At 57.6% G+C, this 17416-nt stretch overlaps 2 protein-coding genes across 3 annotated transcripts in view; both read left to right on the forward strand.

Moving 5' to 3' along the window:
* Nucleotides 1–10157, forward strand: part of NOS1AP (nitric oxide synthase 1 adaptor protein) — a 37328-nt gene extending 27171 nt beyond the window's left edge. Inside the window, exons 3-10 of one of the 2 annotated variants that reach the window (XM_062003473.1) lie at nucleotides 1696–1788; nucleotides 2095–2168; nucleotides 2781–2889; nucleotides 3115–3256; nucleotides 4840–5003; nucleotides 5870–6037; nucleotides 8919–9084; nucleotides 9666–10157. In XM_062003473.1, the coding sequence (XP_061859457.1) occupies nucleotides 1696–1788; nucleotides 2095–2168; nucleotides 2781–2889; nucleotides 3115–3256; nucleotides 4840–5003; nucleotides 5870–6037; nucleotides 8919–9084; nucleotides 9666–10072 (1323 nt within the window). In that variant the 3' untranslated portion in view covers nucleotides 10073–10157. The remainder of the gene's footprint in view (nucleotides 1–1695; nucleotides 1789–2094; nucleotides 2169–2780; nucleotides 2890–3114; nucleotides 3257–4839; nucleotides 5004–5869; nucleotides 6038–8918; nucleotides 9085–9665) is intronic. The other variant, XM_062003474.1, reaches the window with a different exon arrangement.
* Nucleotides 10158–14048: 3891 nt separating this feature from the next.
* Nucleotides 14049–16951, forward strand: C10H1orf226 (chromosome 10 C1orf226 homolog). Its single transcript, XM_062003475.1, is given in 4 exon segments — nucleotides 14049–14412; nucleotides 14538–14551; nucleotides 14843–15098; nucleotides 15182–16951. Coding segments are annotated over 4 exon segments (1002 nt in total). The 5' UTR covers nucleotides 14049–14173; the 3' UTR covers nucleotides 15675–16951.
* The last annotated feature ends 465 nt before the right edge of the window (nucleotides 16952–17416 follow it).

A 17416-nucleotide genomic window follows, 5' to 3' on the forward strand; every position in this document is an offset into this window, starting at 1 on the left:
ACTGGGTTAATTACTCCAAGGTAGCTGGACTGGAGGTCACCTCCTCAGGGCTAAAGCAAGACATTTCTTTGGCCTTAGGTACCAGACCAGATGCACTGCTGTGATCTTGGTGCTGGGACAGAGAGGGGGCTCTTGGATGCAGTTTCACCTCTGCATGGGCAGAGGAAGGGGAATATGAGAAATGAGACTTTGGAAACCCACCCCAGTGGGCTCCTTCATGAGGTGCTTTTGCTGAGACCCTTCTCCACGAGGAATGAGCCCTGCAAGCAGCATGTGGGGTATGTGCAGGGGATTTTGAGGCTGGCTGTAGCCACGGTGGGAGCCTGAGCTCTGCTTTCTCCATCCCATCCCCATGGCTTCAGCCCTGGAGCGGGTGGGCTTGCACAGCTTGCCTGGTCTGTGCCCTGGGGAGGGCAGAGCTGCATCCTCTCCCACACCACTGTTTTCTGATTCATCTGTATCTCCCATCCCCATCAGCCACTTTAAAGTGGCTTTGAGGAATGGAGCTTTTGGGTCTTTTATCCTTCCCTGGCAGGTCAGGGCCAGCAGCTTTTCCTGCCTGCTGGCTCTGGCTGCCAAAGTGAATAGATCATGTGGTGCTGGAACTGTCAGGCTGAGGCTGGGCCGGGGGCAGGGCTTTGTGTCTGCCCTGTACTCCATCTGCACAGACGCTGGCCAAAGAATGGGAGGATAAATAAAACTCCTCTGCCTCGGGAGACTGGGGTGCAGAATATGGAGCTTTTCTGCCACTGGGCAGGCACAGGGGCTGTGCCCCACGGCTGTGCACAGCACCCTGCGTGTGGGACCAGCACCTCGTGTGGCTGCACCCCTGGTAGGACACTTATGGGACACCCCAAAAGTCCCAAATGCCTCGTGTAGCCTATTCCCTTGCCAGCCCTCTCCCTGTCTGTAGGACTCTAAATGCAGAAGTGGCTGGATTTTGGACAATCTCATCCTCTCCCCAGGCTGGACCAGAGCTTTGTGTTTAGTCACTGATCTTTGAAAGTTCCTCTTGGTTGTTTTTTTCTTTTCCTGTCCAGTGACTGCTAATTGAAGTGGGTAATTGCATTATCCCATCTCCCCTGGAGAGGTTCACAGTCCTCAGCAATCATCTTCATTTTTATACTGAGCCCAAAAAAAACACCCACTTGAAATGCCATTTCCCTTTACCAGAGCTCAGCAGTGGCCACAAGCCAGCGGGGCAGAGCTGGCAGGGCTGCAGAGGTGAGGATCCCTTTGGAGGGGCACAGTGGGTGCCTTTGAAACCTTTACTGTTGAGGTGAGGGAGCCCTGGCCCAGGCTGCCCAGGGAGCCTCCTTTTCTGGAGGTTTCCAAACCCACCTGGACATGTTCCTGTGTGACCTGGTCTAGGTGGACTTGCTTTAGCAGGGGGGTTGGACTAGATGATCTCTAAAGGTCCCTTCCAACCCCTTCCATTCTATGAGTTAATGTTTCCAGCAGCATCCTAGGCTGAGCAAATTGTCCATTACTTTGAGGTGTCCTCCAGGTGCTGGGCACAGGCCTCCTGTCTTGGCACAGATGTGCAGGGTGATGTGGGCATGTGTTCAGGGAGGCACATGGCATTAGAGAAACCTTTCTGTAACCCTTTCACCCCCCTTGGAGCCTCTTCAGCCCTCCCTAGGGCTTTCCTGGAGCAGGAAGGCTAATTCAGGTGTTTTCTTCCCTCCCCTGCAGTATGAGTTTAAAGCCAAGAATATCAAGAAGAAGAAAGTGAATCTCATTGTGTCTGTGGATGGTGTGAAGGTCATCCTGAAGAAGAAGAAGAAGGTAGGCAGCCCTTGTCCCTGGGGCAGCAGTGCCTCTGCAGCAGGAGCCCTCCCCTCACCCACATCCTTGAATTTCTGGGAAACTGGGATGGGCTGTGAGAGGGAGGAATGGACTGGGGTCAGCTGGGTGAGCTGTGAGTGAGCTGTGGGTGAGCTGTGTCTCTGCAGGGTGGCTCAGCCAGGGTGTAGAAGGGTTGCAGGGAAGCAGCAGCAGCAGAACTCTGACAAGAGCTTCCCAGGTCTGTCCCTAGACTGTCTCTGCCCTGTCCTTGATCTCAAGGGCAGCATCTGACGTACTCATTTTCAGCTTCTTTCATTGCAGAAAAAAGAATGGGCCTGGGATGAGAACAAAATGCTTGTCATGCACGATCCCATCTACAGGTGAGCTCGGGGAAGGGACAGAGACTTGGATGGCTCTGCGATGCCCTGTACCCCATGCCACACCAGCACTATGCTGGGGACTGACCATGGAGAGCCCAGAGGGCAGATTCCCTCCTGTGCTGTGCTTTCCAAAAGTCCCCAGCTCTCTTCCTCCATCTCCTTGGCAAAAGCTGAGAGCGTGGGGCCTCTGTGTCCCAGGGAAGCCAGGTGGGAGCGATGAACAGCCCCAGCTGTGCTGAGGAGGGGGTGGCAGGCACTTGAGCAAGGCCAGCTCTCCATGCAGGCAAGCTTGGAGGAGTGCTGTTTGCTCTCCTTGGGCCCTGGAGGGCTCCTGGGCCGCCGGCTCTGTCCCTGGGAGCTGAGCAGAGAAAGCCCCGTGCTGCCCTCACAAAATGCTTGCTGCTGCTGAGTCAGCAGGATCATTTTCCCAGCGGATGCAAAAAGCACTGCCAAAAAAATTTCTGATGGGCTTTAGCAGGGACGTGCTGCAGAGGTTGGGCATCTGCCAGCACCCCAGGATGTGTCCTGAGAAGTGCTGGCTGTGGCTTTGCCCATCTCCTAGGCACCATGGGTAATATATGTGCCATCTTACCCTCCTTCCTGTCCCTGCAGGATATTCTATGTGTCTCACGACTCCCAAGACCTAAAGATCTTCAGCTACATTGCCAGGGATGGGGCTAGTAATGTCTTCAGGTGCAACGTCTTCAAGTCCAAGAAGAAGGTACAGATGCTGGGATGGTCATCCCACTGCAGTGCGGCCTGAGGAGGTGGTGGGACACAGAGACCCCTGAGAGCTGTGCCAGGCCGGGGAGGTCACTGTGTAGGGGCAGCCCAGCTGAGGTTATGTTTTTCCTCTCCTCTCCTCTCCTCTCCTCTCCTCTCCTCTCCTCTCCTCTCCTCTCCTCTCCTCTCCTCTCCTCTCCTCTCCTCTCGCTGCCCACCGCAGAGCCAGGCCATGCGCATCGTCCGGACGGTGGGGCAGGCATTTGAGGTCTGCCACAAGCTGAGCCTGCAGCACACCCAGCAAAATGCAGATGGCCAAGAGGATGGAGACAGTGAGAGGAACGGGGATGACCTGGATGTCCCAGGTACTTTGTGTGAAGGTGGCGGGGGGTCCTGGAGCCTGGCAGACGGGGTCTGCAGAGTCACGCTCTTCTCATCTGGCTGCCGCCTGCAGGGAAGGGAATTGCACAGCAATCTGGCCTGTGGTGCATTGTGCTCACGCTGGGATGTTGCCCAGCAAGGAGCCTTCGCTAGGTGTTAGCCCTCATCCTCGCAGACATGCCCCTTGCTGGGAGCCCATTAGCAGCGTTAGGGACACGGCTGGTTGCCGGAGGTCTCTCTGCTTGGCTGCACACGCTGCAGACGTGTCCTCGCTGCTTCCACAGAGGAGGCCCTGAGCACAGACCTTCCCTGTGTCCTGAGGTGCTTTTGGGGCTAAGGCTCACTCTCTGCAATTCTCTGCATGTATGACGCTGCACTTGGGGTCTTGCATCAAGCTCCCAGGGCTGCAGGCAGCCTGTGGATCCCCACTCCTTCCTCAGCTCTGTGGGCAGGGCTGCAGCGATGCTTCTGGCTACAGCGGCTGCGGGTCCAGCCCCATCACCCCAGGCTCTGTGGGGCCCAAGGATGCAGCCTTGGTGCTGATGGCTGCACTGGAGAAGAGCAGGTGTTTTGCAAGAGGTTGGTCAAACACCTCCAGTCAGGATGCTGCAGGTCCTGCTGCCTGTCTGCACGTGGGCTGCCTGCCCTGCCCTGCCCTGCCTCCCCATGTTAGATTCCCCTCATCCCAACAGGAACAGCCCACGCTGTGCTGCAGTTTCCTGCTTGCCTGTGCAACCAGTGTTGTTGTGATGACTTAATCATTGGGATGTCCTAGACCAGTCATTGTTTGTTTTTCCTCTGCACAATGTCCCAGCCATGATATGCAGTTCCCTGGGGACTTCTGAGCATCCGTTTTACAGAATCACAGAGAGCTGGGGGTTGGAAGAGCCCTCCAGAGCTCATCCAACCCAATCCGCTGCTAAAACAGGTTCCCCTCAATCAGGGGGCACAGGAACCTGTCCAGGCAGGTTTGGAAACCTCCAGAGGAGACTCCACACCCTCTCTGGGCAGCCTGTGTCAGGCCTCCCTCACACGAATACCAAAGAAATATCTCCTTGTCTTTCAGTGGAGCTTTTTGTGTTCTAGCTCATGTCCATTACCCCTTGTCCTGTCACTGGGCACTACAGAAATAAGGCTCACCCCATCCTCCTGACACTCACCCTTTAGGTACTGATAAGTGTTGATGAGGTTCCCCCTCAGTCTTCTCTGTCCTAGGCTGAACAGCCCCAGGTCCTGCAGCCTTTCCTCATAAGGAAGATATTCCAGTCCCCTGGTTTGTTTTGTTGTTTTCCACCTAGTTAATCTCTGATTACCTTTCTTTAGCTTTCTGTGTGTCTTCTGCTCTCGTTGGCCCATTTGTCCCACATCAGGCATTTTGGCTGCCGTTCCCCAGGTCTGCTGTGCTGGGGCTGGGCGTGTTTTTGGCCCCGAGCCCCATCCCGAGCAGCAGCAGCAGGAAGCGCAGCACGGGCTTGCCTGTGGAGCTGGCGGGTGGGTGGGCAGTGGGCACGCGGCAGCCGTCGCTGCCCCGCGTGAGCCGCGCTGTGCCGTGCTGCCGTCCCCGCAGCCTGTCGCCTTGCCGGTGCGGAGAGAGCAGGCGCCTCGGCCCAGGAGACCGACATCGATGCCGTGGAGCTGCCGCTGCCCGGAGCCGACATCCTCGACTTCAGCCGCGGCGTGACCGACCTCGATGCCGTGGGCAAGGAAGCGAGCGCTTACGCCGACGCCAAGGTGCGTGGTGGGGCCCTGCCCTCGGCTCCCAGGGCACGGCCTGGCCCCAGCCCCGAGCCTCTGCCGGGCAGCCTGGGGGCCCCGGGGGTGAGGAGGGATTGTGCTGCCTTCCCCAGCTCCCAGATCAAAGCTGTCTGCACTTTGGCCAGGGGCCCAGGGCTCAGCTACGTGTGGCCACACAGAAAACGTCTGGGGCAGAGCTGATAGGGATTTCCCCTCCGACTTTCCCCTCTCAAAAAAGACTTCTTTTGATGCAGTGGAAGCTGCCATGGGAGGCATCAGCCTTTTGGGGAATTTTTTACAAAAGTATTCAGGCTGGCTGTTGTCAGAACTGGAAACCCCACTGTCTTCATAGAGTCATGGAATCATGGAATGGTAGGGGTTGGAAGGGATCTTTAGAGATCATCTAGTCCAACTCACCTGCAGAAGCAGGTTCACCTAGATCAGGTCACACAGGAACATGTCCAGGTGGGTATTGGAGACCTCCAGAGAAGGAGCCTCCACACCCTCCCTGGGCAGCCTGTGCCAGGGCTCCCTCACCTCACACTGAAAAAGTTTTTCCTTATGTTTAAATGGAACTTTTTGTGTTCCAGCTTCATCCCATTATCCCTTGTCCTGTTGCTGGATACAATAGAAAAAGGGACGCCCCAACCTCCTGACATCCACCATCCATATACTTAATGAGATTAATGAGATTCCCCCTCAGTTTCCTCTTCTCCAGACTGAACAGCCCCAGTTTCCGCAGCCTTTCCTTCCAAGTTATTCAGCAAAGTGTGTGTTTGCTTCTCTGCTGGGTGTTCGGCTGCAGTGTGCCTGGCAGCTCTCCGGGCTGAGGGCTTCACCCTCTGGACATTGGTGTTTTGCAGGGCTGCCTCCACGCTGACGACATCCTGACAGCGTCACCCAAGATGCTGCTGCCCTCATCTGCCCAGCTGCCCGACCTGGGAACGCCTCTCTCTGCCCACCACCAAATGCAGCTCCTCCAGCAGCTCCTGCAGCAGCAGCAGCAGCAGACGCAAGTGGCCGTGGCACAGGTTGTTCCCTCTGCTCTTTCCCGGGGGCAGTGGCAGGGCTGGGGCAGCTGCCGAGCACCTCGTGCTGCTGGAGTGTCATGGGTGCTGGAAGCAGGAAGCCCAACAGGGTGGGCAGACGTGCTCAGGTCGTGGTTGTGGGAGAAGCTGGGGCAGGGAGCATCTCCTGGGCCATGCAGAGAGGGGTGGTGATTTGCCCTGGCCTCGGCACTAAAGATGCAGTACTGAGGTATCTGCACGCCATCAGACTTCTTGGTCCTTCTTGCCAGTGCCTTGTCTGTCTGCTGCCTGAGCTGTACAGCTGGCAGCTCCTTCTCTGTGCAGGTATTTCTCATTTAAGCAGCTCTGACTGCTTTATCCAACTCATTACCTGAGCTTTACTTGTTCCCTGACCCCTTGCAGAGCTTCTCTGCAGTTGCTTAACTTTCTTCCTGAGGTGAGCAGCCTTTCTGTGCTTTCTTGTGGCCTTCCTCCTCTCGTATCACAAAATCTGTATTGGTCCTTCTGGCTGAGCTGCCTTCTGGGGTCATGGGCTCCAGAAGTTGCTTTCCCCTCTGAGAGAGGGCTCAGCATCCTCAGGGAATCCTTCATGTCTGCCCAAGCATAGTGTTGCTACAGGCAAAAGTTACAAGGCAAAGCTGGTTCCCTCTCTTGTAGGGCCTGCTCAGCTTTGGTGGTTCCCAGTCTTTATGTACCTGCAGAGCCTTGCAGTGGGGATTTCTTTTTCTTCCTACTTCCAAATTAAAAAAGAACTTCAGCAGTGCAATGCCATTTCTTGGCTGGCTCCTGGGATGGCAGCTAGCAGCTTCAACTCCCCTCTCTCCAAGGGCTAATGCCCTGCCCTGGACCTCTGCCCACCCCAGGATAATTCTTGTCCCAGGAGCTGTCACTTAGCTGCTCTCTAATCCCTTCAGTGCACGCTGTGGTGATTTTGTATTGTGGTTGATTAATGAACTGACAAACTGATGAACTGATAGGTGGACCCTATCGTGTCAAATGCCTTCCAGATGACTGCATGCTCTGCAGCAGCACCTCTGTCAGTGGCACTTGCTGTCTTCTCTCAAAAAGTACTGAGTCAATTTATCTCTGAACACGTGGGGATGGGCACAGGCTTGATGATTTACTAACAAAGGCAGGAGATCCACTATAGTGACCAAGGTCTCTGCTTGGTCTACAGCTATGGGAACCATCCTATAATTATCTTGGCCTCTAATTACTGCTGAGGATGAAATGCCATTTAGTTCCCTTATTGACCAGAGACTTGCTTTTGCAAGGCATCTCCAGATACCTGTGAAAGTTCCTTCCCTTGATTTAAGGCCAGGAGTCCATAATGGGTCTTGTCCCCAGGGGCCTGATGGCACCAGCCACTGCGCCTCTGCAAGCATGACTTTTGGGCTCTGCTCATGTCTTCTCCTGACATCACCTGAGCATCACCTGCTACAGGTACCTACGAGACCGCTGCTGGCTGCAAGGAAGAATGACTTCAGGCAGGCGTTGCCAGCACCAAGCTTTGGCACCCTCTTAGCACTTAAACGTGATTCCGCCTCTGCTAGCTCAGCTGAGGGTCTCTGCTTCACCCACCAGCACTGTCACACCACGCTGCTGTGCCCACTGCTGGCAGGAGGAGGAGGAGGTGACCATGGCTCCTGCAGCAGCAGTGTGAGGTGTCTCACCTGACTGGGGCCCTGCAGGCAAACCAAAAGGGCTCTGTGCTGCCTGTTCAGAGTATAAGGTATTACACCCCTTTGTCCTTGGTCTGTCTTCATGGATGAATGCAAGTCCCAGCCCCTTGCCTGGCCTCCTGCCACCCACCCGAGCTTGCTGTGCTTCAGCTTTGCTGTGCCAAGGGCACTGCCCTGCACCTTGCTGGCTGAGTTTGGGCAGCTCAGGACAGCAGGCAGCACCTGCCTGCCAGCAGACCCAGCACTGCCTCCTGGTAGCCATCCAGGAGGACAGGTGGCCCCCAGCTGTGTTGCCTTTGGGGCCCTGCAATGCAGCAGCAGCTCACAGATTTGGCAGGCATCAGAGAACTCCCCGCTCTTCCCCAAGGTCACTTTCTAGGCCAAGGTAAAACTGCATTTTTTTGGTGGTGGTTTTGTTTTGAGGAGTTTTTTCTTGGTTTGTTTTTTTTTTCTTGTCTTGGTTTTGGGTCTCTTGTGCATTAAATCCATGTTTTCCTGGTTCCCTGTGGGCCTGGCTGGCTCAGTCTTCACAGGAGAGGAGTGCTCGTAGGAGCTGTGAGGGGGTTGCAGGAGGGGATGCTGAGCTAATGTGGCTCCCAGGTAGCATTCCCCCCTCCCTGGGACACAGTGCTGGTGATGGAGATGCTTGCATATGAGTAGTTATGCAGAAATCAACAGGCTTCTTGCCTGTGGAGTCCCTGCAAGCTAACGTCCAGGCATTGCTTCCCAGGGCCAGAAGGAGCAGCCAACTCACATCCCCAAAGCCAACGGGCCTCTGCCATCTGTGTTGCTCCAGGCGAGTCGTGCCTGTGGCAGCCGGAGCCGCCAGCAGCACCAGGGCAGCTCTGATGCTCCAGCCCCTGCTGTGGGAAACCTGCCCAGAACAGCAGCTCTGCCCTCACCCCAGCCTGTCTTCTCTCTGCATCCCTCTGGCTTCCTCATGGGCTGCGCCTCCTTCATGGGTTCGCAGCCTTGAGCTTTTCCATCAGAGAGGCTGGACACCATGCGCTGGGCTTCTGAGCCCTGACACCCTGCCCCCACCACATCTGTGCGGACCCACAAGGAACAGCTTCTTCATCAAAACCATCTGGCGTGGTGCTGGCCAGCCCTGGTACACAAGCAGGGATGGCTGGAGTCAAAGCTGTCAGCGCTGGAGTGGTGCCTCCCATGCACTCACCCACTCGCTCTCTCCCGTCATGCAGGTTCATTTGCTGAAGGACCAGCTGGCTGCGGAGGCGGCAGCACGGCTGGAGGCCCAGGCCCGTGTCCACCAGCTCCTGCTCCAGAACAAGGACTTGCTGCAGCACATCTCACTCCTGGTCAAACAGGTGCAGGAGTTGGAGCTGAAGCTGGCAGGGAACACCACCAGTAAGTGCTCCTGCCCCTTCCTCTCCCCTCACAGCTAGCCGGGTCTGTGGAGGACTTGCATGTGGGTGTTTCTCTTGAGGGGTTTTGTGCCTTTGCAGGGGTTCTATGTAGGGGAACATTAGCACCCTTCTGGCCTGGCTTGTGTGTGCAACAGGGTGCTTGCATGCAGTGTGGAAGGAAGCATGGAGTGGGCTGTATGGACAGGCAATCACATGTGTCCATCAGCTGTGTGTCTGCTTTCCCCAGTGGTTGCATGCTCTAGGCCAGCTCCTTACCCTTCAAAGAGCCCCTCCTTGACCTTCCTCTCCAGCAGATATGGCAATCAGCACCCTGCAGGGGCTGGGGTGGGAGACAGATAACTTTATCCTGCAAAACTGCCTATTTGTTGGCCAGCAGGAAGCAGCTCCTGGCGCCAGTGATGCCAAATGAGCCTCTCTGAACAGTGTCAATGGTGAGGCTGTAGCCAGGTGGCCTCAGACCACTCTCCTCTGGCCAGTCTGCAGCCAGCTGTGGTGGCCAGGAGATGCCCAGGCGAGCCCTGGTGGCACTGCCTGCCTCTCAGCCATGCCCTCCTCTTGCAGCGGGCTCCCAGGACAGTCTGCTGGAGATCACCTTCCGCTCCAACGCCCTCCCAGTCCTCTGTGACCCGACCACCCCACAACCCGAGGACACCCACCCGCCGCCGCCGCTGGGCCCCAGCTCGGGCTTCCCCAGCAGCCTGGGCAGCCCCATAGGTAGGAACGACTGCCTGGTGAAGCTGGAGTGCTACCGCTTCCTGCCGGGCTCGGGGCCGCCTGCCCAGGAGCCGGCGCTGGGCAGCCTGGAGCTCATCAAGTTCCGTGAGTCGGGCATCGCCTCTGAGTACGAGTCCAACACGGACGAGAGTGAGGAGCGGGACTCCTGGTCTCAGGAGGAACCGCCGCGCCTGCTCCACGTCCAGCCCAGGCAGGACCTGGGTGACAGCCTGGAGGATGAGATCGCGGTGTAGGGGTCGGCAGGAGGTGGTGCGGAGCAGCCGGGACCCACTGGAGCTGGGGAAAAACCCTGGCCTATAGCCCCCTGGCCCTGGCAGGGATGGGGCAGTCCAGAGGGAGAGGGGACGGAGGAGGGAGCGCGAAGCTGCCAGCATAGGGCCGGGAGGTGTGTGGAGGTGGGGGCAGAGCCATGCCAGGGGTAGGCCAGATGTGCTCTGCTCCAGCCTGCGTGGGCTGGTGTGTCGAGCTGGAGTGTTCCTGCTTCGCAGCAGGCAGGGAGCTGACAGCTGCTCGTGCTACCCCCTGGTTCTCAGCCCCTGTGAGCTGCCTTTGGAGGTCAGGCAGAGGGATAGGGGCTCCCCACCGGGTCACTCATTGCTGCTGGTGGGGGAGCGGTAGAGCAAGGCAGAGTTTTTGCTGGGGGAATGAGAGAGCAGGCACAGGGCGGTGAGCAAGGGATAAGAGGAACTGAGGGAGCATTGAGTGGTGAGCAGGGGCAGAGCCACTGGTAGGTGGGCTGGCACTCTGTGTGAGGGAGTGTGGTGGGGATAAGGCCAGGGCTATGTTAGCAGGGTGGTCAGGGTTGGTGATGGTGTACTGCGTGTGCAAGTGAGACAAGGCAGCAGGGGACAGTGGGGACAAGCCTGGGAATGAGCTGAAAGGGTGAGATGAGGTTGCACTGGGTGGCTGGGTGCAGGCAGCTCCCAGCAGGGTGATGTGGCACTTCCAAGGCAGGTAGAGGGTGTATGGGCACTGTACACTCCTCCCCTGGGCTGTGGAGCAGAGAGGAAGGCACGGTGCAGAGCAGGGAGCCAGGGCATGCAACATGGGCATGTGCAATATCCTCCCCTTCACTGTCCAGTCCTGGGGATCCTCGGCATGGCTGCCAGATTTTGAAGCCTTTCTGGCACTCTCAAGTCCCATTTTCAAGCACTTCCCTGCACAAACTCCCAGCTTTGCTTTATAGACAAACCCTCCCGTTTCCAAGCAGTTGTTGGCTCCCAGACCAGGGCTGGAGGGTGCAGTGCTGCCATCAGCCACATGCAGGGGTGGGCACGCTTGCCACCCCTTGATGGGATCAAACTGCTGGTGTCTGCAGGGGGAGGCCTTCATGTCTCTGGTTTGCACCCTGCAGAAAAGTGAATCTGAGATCTCAGGATGCCCCACCAGACCCCAAGACACCCATGGCTGAGAGCCGTGTGTGGGCCCCTCCAGGGCATCCAGAGGTTGTTTCTTTTCTGCATGGACATTTATCGGCTGCCTATTGCTGCAGCCTCTAAGAGGCCACAGCTGAAGGGGTATGAACCACAGTCCTGATGTTCCCCTTGCTCCTGGTGGAAACACTTGATGAGATGGGGATGGGCACAGTTGTCTTTCTCCCCACCCACTCTCCCATCCTGCTTCTGCTTTGCTTTGTTGCTTCACTGCCACTTTTGCCTTTGCCAGCTCTGTCTCTGCTAGATCTGCCTGCAACTAACCCCTTGCTGAACACCTCCCAGACACGATCTCTTGCTCTCCTCCAGGGCTTAGGCCAGCAGCTGAGGAAGGTCCTTTGCTTCTTCTGCCCCAGTCGCCTTGGGAATGAGGAGCGAGATTTGGGTCAGTACGAGCTGTGCTAGGCGCCCTCCCATCAAAGGAGCAGGCTGAATGCTGTGAGCAGCTAAAGAGTCCTAGTGGAAAGGAAGGGAGGAAGGAAGAACACGTTTCAGTGTCCTCAGCAGTGGCCACAGAGCAGGCAGAGTGAGGAGCAGATTCTGTTTGGGCCACGGGTGCTCCTATCCTCTGGCCACCAATACCTGCCTGTGCTCTGTCCCACATGTGGGGGATGGCAGCATGCACAGGGCATGGCGCAGGCAGGGCCAGGACGCATGGCCGAGCTTGCAAAGGGATTTCTGTGTGGGCAGATGGACTGTGCAGGAGCAAGGACAGCAGCAGCTCAGCATAGGCACAGGGTGGATGAAGGGAGAGCCTGGGAGGAGCAGCAGCAGGCAAGAAGTCTCTTGCAGGTGGTAGGTGCCCAGTGGGCTGAGGGGCTGCTGCCGGAGCCGGGGGGCCCTGCCAGGGTCCTGCCACACCGCAGGTGTACATGTGTAAATGATCCTCCCCTAACTCAGCGCTGCCTCCAGGATGCCTCTCTGGCCTCTCACTTTTGTTATGGACCTTGTTGGGGGATTTATAGCTATATTTTTTGTCCTTTCTTTTCCTACAACTGTCGTGTTACTAACTGTTGACTCAATCTATCTGGGAAACCGATCTGTCAATGTAAGTGCACTTAACCCTTGGGTGTTGTCATTAGTCGACTGGCTTTTGCTAAATAAATCTTTCTATTTCTCAAGGCTTTCTGTTGTCTCTTCCTTCTCTCTGGCGCTCTCTCTTTCTGTACTTCTCTCCCCCTCCACACTGGGAGCCAGCACTGGCATTGTCATCTCTTGGCCTTGCACAGACCTCGCCAACCCATGCAGCCTCCCTCCCCTGTGAGACCTTTGCTTGCAGTGCTGTAAGAAAGTGTCCCAAACACTGCTGGGAGTAGAGGAGTTTCAGTCTTCCCCTTCAGACACTGCACAGAGCAGGCTTGTCTCAGGGCTGACCCAGAAGCTCAAGGGTGCTGGGGGCTCCTGGCATCTGCAGAGCTCCCCACAGATAATATGCAGCTCTTTCGGGGTCTCGGGAGATTTTTGGCCGATGGGGAAAGACAAGTCAGGAAAAGCCTCTCTTAAAGGTTGGCGGAAGTTTTGTGTGGGCAAGAGCAGCAGGCAGGCAGGGCTGGCTGCTCCCAAACCGGTTTGTTCTGCGGCTGACACGAGCGATGGAGCAGTGCCCTCCCGCGGCAGCTGCCCGGCCGGCTGTGCTGTGCAAAGGCTGCTGCTCCTCTGCTCTGTGCTCCTTCTCCCACGAAGCCCTCAGCCTGCAGTAGTACCCTTTGCAGCTCTAGCCTTCCTGGGAGCTGTGCTTAGGCTGACCACAGTGTGGGGAGGACACGGCAGTTCATGTGCTGGTAGCAGTGCTGGGCAGGCAGCTGCTGCTGGGAAGCAGGGAGGATGTCCCGGGCTGTGATGCTGGCTCTGTTGCTTGCCAGCCTGTCCCTCCCGCGGGGCTGGGGCTCATACCAGGAGCCAGAGGAGGAGCAGATGATCTCTGAGAGGTCATCAGACTCCTGGTGTTCCTGGGTGCTGGTGGTCAGGCTGGAGGAGAGGCTGCCCAGCCACTGCTGGGTGGCTCCTTTGGTGAATACTAAGTAGCTGTAGGCCAAGAAGCAGGTAGGTAGATGGTGGAGGTGAGGGCAGGGAGCTCACTGTCCAGTGAGGCTGGAGAGGAGAGGGTCTGTGGTGACCTGGGGGTCCCTGTAAGAGCCCAGCCCCACCATGGGGTGTGGAGCAGTGCTGGGGACCCTTCCTCTTTGTCTCCAGGGGATGGAGAGATGGCTGGCTCCATCCCAGTATGTTCTCCTTGCATGGAGGGTGCCATCCCTCCCACCATGGGACTCAGGGGTAGAGGTGAGCACAGGATGCTGGTGGACCCCAAAGCACTGACATGGCACAAGGCTCACCCAGCAATCTGCCAGAAGCATCTCATGCAGGGCTGCACTGGCACAGGGGCAGTGATGTGAAGGGCAAGCTGGTGCTCCCAGGGAGCAAGATACACAGCTTTGAGCATTCCTGCTGGGAAGGTGAGGCAGAAAACAGTGTAGCTCAGAGGTGGGGTGTGACTGCAGAACCCCAGCAGGTTCCCAGAAAACCTCTGCTGCCACAGAACCACCCAACCTCCTTTGCCTACCCATGCAGGAGGCCGTGCCCAGACAAAGCCCTCTACAGCCTGTCTGCCCTGGCCATGACCAGAAGATGTAGGAAGGACTTCTCCTCACAGGCAGTGCCAGCTACCTGCACTCTGGCCTGGCTGCGGCTGGTGATTGCCAGACTTGCTGGGCAGGGGCACAGGGCTTCCTGTCCTGATGCCATGAGGGAAACAACAGGCAGGGCAGGGGCACAGGGCTTCCTGACCTGATGCCATGAGGGAAACAACAGGCAGGAGAAAGCTCTCTTATTACCCTCATAATAGCCGATGTGTGTGTACTGCACTATTGTACCCACACTGCCATCAGTGAATGTCACAAAGGGATGGTGTCATGGTGTATGGTGCACAGCAGGATGTGCCTGGGCAGTGTGCTCAGCCCCTGGCATCTCTAGGGAGCTTGGCCAGCATGAGGGGTTAGCCAATCCAGGCTGGAGAGGGAGCCTTGGTAGGTCGGGCAGTGCAGAGCCCTGTGTGGGTGCTTCCAGAGAACCTCCCGCTGCTCTGTGGGTGTCTGACTGATAAGGGCTCCACGTGAGTCCCATCTCCACAGGCAGCACGGCAGGTCTGGGCAGAGGGTCAGCAGCACACTGTGCCTGGCAGCATGGAAGGCACAGGCCCACTGTCCCATTGCTGTTCTCTTGGTAAATCCCCTCTCTCTCTCTTTCTTTCCACAACCTGCTTCCCAAGTTGTTCCGTGTCAGGTAAGAGACGCTCTCGGTGTTTTGGCAGTGCCAGCATGGAGCCCTGGGCTCACTGCTACCCTGTCTTGCTCCCTGCTGTTCCCAGTGCATGCACTCTCCTGTGCAGCCCTGGCATGGCCAGACTGCCCACAGCCTCTGCAGGGCTGCAGGAGCAGCCTCCCTGTCCCCCAAACTGTATTCCCATACTGCTGGGTTGGGAGCTGGCAGACAGCTGTGGGACATGCAGTCCCTGCTGACATATACCCCTCCAGCCTGGTTCATGTCCCCTCTCTCTTCCCTCTCCCCCTACAGTGGACCAGAGCATGTTTGAGAACACCAGTGCCAGCACGGCACCGACTCCCAGGCCCCAGCACGTGTCTGTCGTGGCGGGGGCCCTGCCGCAGCCCTCCCGCCAGCACCTCCGCAACCTGGGCAAGGCCGTGGGGGCCAAGGTGAATGACCTGCTGCGCCGTAAGGAGCCGGCCGGCCTCCCCAGCGTGGGAGTGATGGAGGTGAACGCCAGCGCCGGGGCCATGCTGGGCACGGGGCAGCCAGCCAGCGAGGACGGGTGAGTGTCCCCATGGCCGGGCCATCAGGACAGGCTGGAGGGGCCTCAGCATGGGGCCATATGTGACTTCTCTGTGCTTGCAGGGCTGTGGGGCTGGATGCCTTTCCCCGGCTGGACCCCCCGCCCCCTGTCACCAAGAAGCGGGTGCCGCGCGCCCTGAAGACCCCACAGGACATGCTCATCGCACCACAGCTGACAGGGACCAGCCCAAGGAGCAGCACGGAGGAGCCCCCTGAACCGCCTGCTGCCCACCCTGACCCCACAGAAGAGCAGCCAGGGATGAGGGACCCATCCCCTCCAGAATGCCCTGGGGTCCCCAGCGTGACGGGCACCCCTGAGCCCAGCCAGGATCAGCCCACCGCTGCCCTCCCTGTGCCTGACCTCATCCATAAGGGCAGCCTGGAGAGCCAATGGCGAGTGAGTGAGAGGGACACCGAGACCTCACCCTGCATGGAGAAGCCCTCCCAGAGACTGGGGCTGGAGCACGAACCGATGGGGAGCACCGGGCAGCCGCAGCCACATACACCAGGCTGGGAGGTGGAGGGGCCCCATCCTGACCTACTGTCCTTTGAGTAGCAGTGGGGGAGCCATGACAGGGGCACCGTGGGGGCTGGCTCTCCCAAACATGTCTCTCGCTGCCACTGGCCATTTTTGGGGCCTTTGTTTTGGAGAGGGAGGAGCCCCAGGGTGGCAGAAGCCATTGCTGCCTCAGTGTGGGGTGTGGGAAGCCATGGCCCTCCCCTTCGTCCCTGATTCCCAGACAGGGCACAGCCTCTCTTGCCATGGCTTCTGCCCCACCTCAAGCCTGTTTTCCCTGGTCAGCACAAAAGTCCTATCCTGCAGAGGTGCTGCCATCCTGTCTGCAGCTAGTGGCTGTGCTGAACTGAGCTGGAGGCCAAGGGTGAGCAGGGCTGGAGGCCTAGGGCCGTACGGCTGCTGGCCAGTGGGCCCAGCTCCCTGTGAGACCACCCCTCTAGCCCCTTTTGGCTTCTGATCTTGCTTCAGCCACGATGGACCAGACTGCCCTGCCCAGGCAGGCAGCCCACTCCGTGTGGGCCAGCACCACCACTCTCCTTTATTTCCTGTGATGGTGGTGTCTTTGTGAGCCTCGACAGAACAAGCCACAGAATCCTCTGATACACTCTATGATTGTTTCCCCGTGAACTACAGGAGAGGGTGGTCAGCTTGTGGACCACTGGGCTCATGCAAGGAAGCACCTGCGAGGTGGCACATTTTGCTTAAGTCTTTCATGTACATCCTTGCTTGCAAAAGTGGTTTTGAGAAGAAGAGCTCCAAAGACCAGTTTTAGGCTGGAGAAAGCAAGGGGCTTATGGATGGGGCACCTCTGCTCACAGCTGCTCCTGAGCCACACAGCAGCTGGGCTGAGGACGTGTCTCCCAACACACTGTGGTCCTACTGAAGGAAGGAGGCTGTGGGGCTGAGAAATGCCTTTGTCCTGGGAGCATCCATCATCCTCCTTGCCTGTTGGTGTGGCGGGTGCCAGGGCTCTGCAGTGCTCACCCCCCAGGGAGGCCCTGCTTGAGAGCAAAGGAGACACCAGAGCCTGTGATCAGTGCTGAGGTGTAACACACCCTGTGTACAAAGTGATTATGCTGTGCATGGCCCCACAAACAGAAATTATATGTGTGCTGCCTAGACCTACACTGCATTGTATATGTTGATGGAAACAAGGGCTCATAGCCCCTCTTTGAGGAACCAGCGTCTTCCAACCCTGCCGATCACAAGGGAACCTCAACTGCTGGTCCAGTCCCTCTATTTATGTTGTCTAGGTTTTGGGTATAGTTTGGGACAAAAGATTCAGATTGCACAATAAATTTTTTTCTCTTTTTTTACCCCCTGACACGTAGCAGTCCCGTGGTGGGAGGGAACAGGACCTGCACCAGCCCAGTGCAGCCCCAAAGCTCACCAATGAGGCCAGGGATCTGCCGGCCACTCCTTCATGGGGACATTAGAGCAGAGGAGTGAGGCAGCTGCCCTTTGAACTCCATGGAGCTGAGGGATGCTAGGGAAAGCCACCCTCCAATGGTGGCCTTGCTGAGGTGATTGTGTACCATGACATGGTCATGTTAAAGCTACAGGGTTAAGGGAGATACACCAAAAAGTGCTGCTAGAGGCCCAACACCCGCAAAGGGCACCTCATCCTGAGAGCCAGGCCAGCGGCGTGGCCATGGGGAACTGGGGGATGCTGAGGGACTCTGGTGGTGCCCAGGCTGAGGGTGACATGGCTGCCCTGCAGTGCTCAGCGCTGAGGGGTTGGGACCCCCAGTTGGTGCCCAGGCTGAGGAGATGAGACCCCC

The sequence above is a fragment of the Colius striatus genome, chromosome 10 (genome assembly GCF_028858725.1).
Source record: "Colius striatus isolate bColStr4 chromosome 10, bColStr4.1.hap1, whole genome shotgun sequence".
Lineage (NCBI taxonomy): Eukaryota > Metazoa > Chordata > Aves > Coliiformes > Coliidae > Colius > Colius striatus.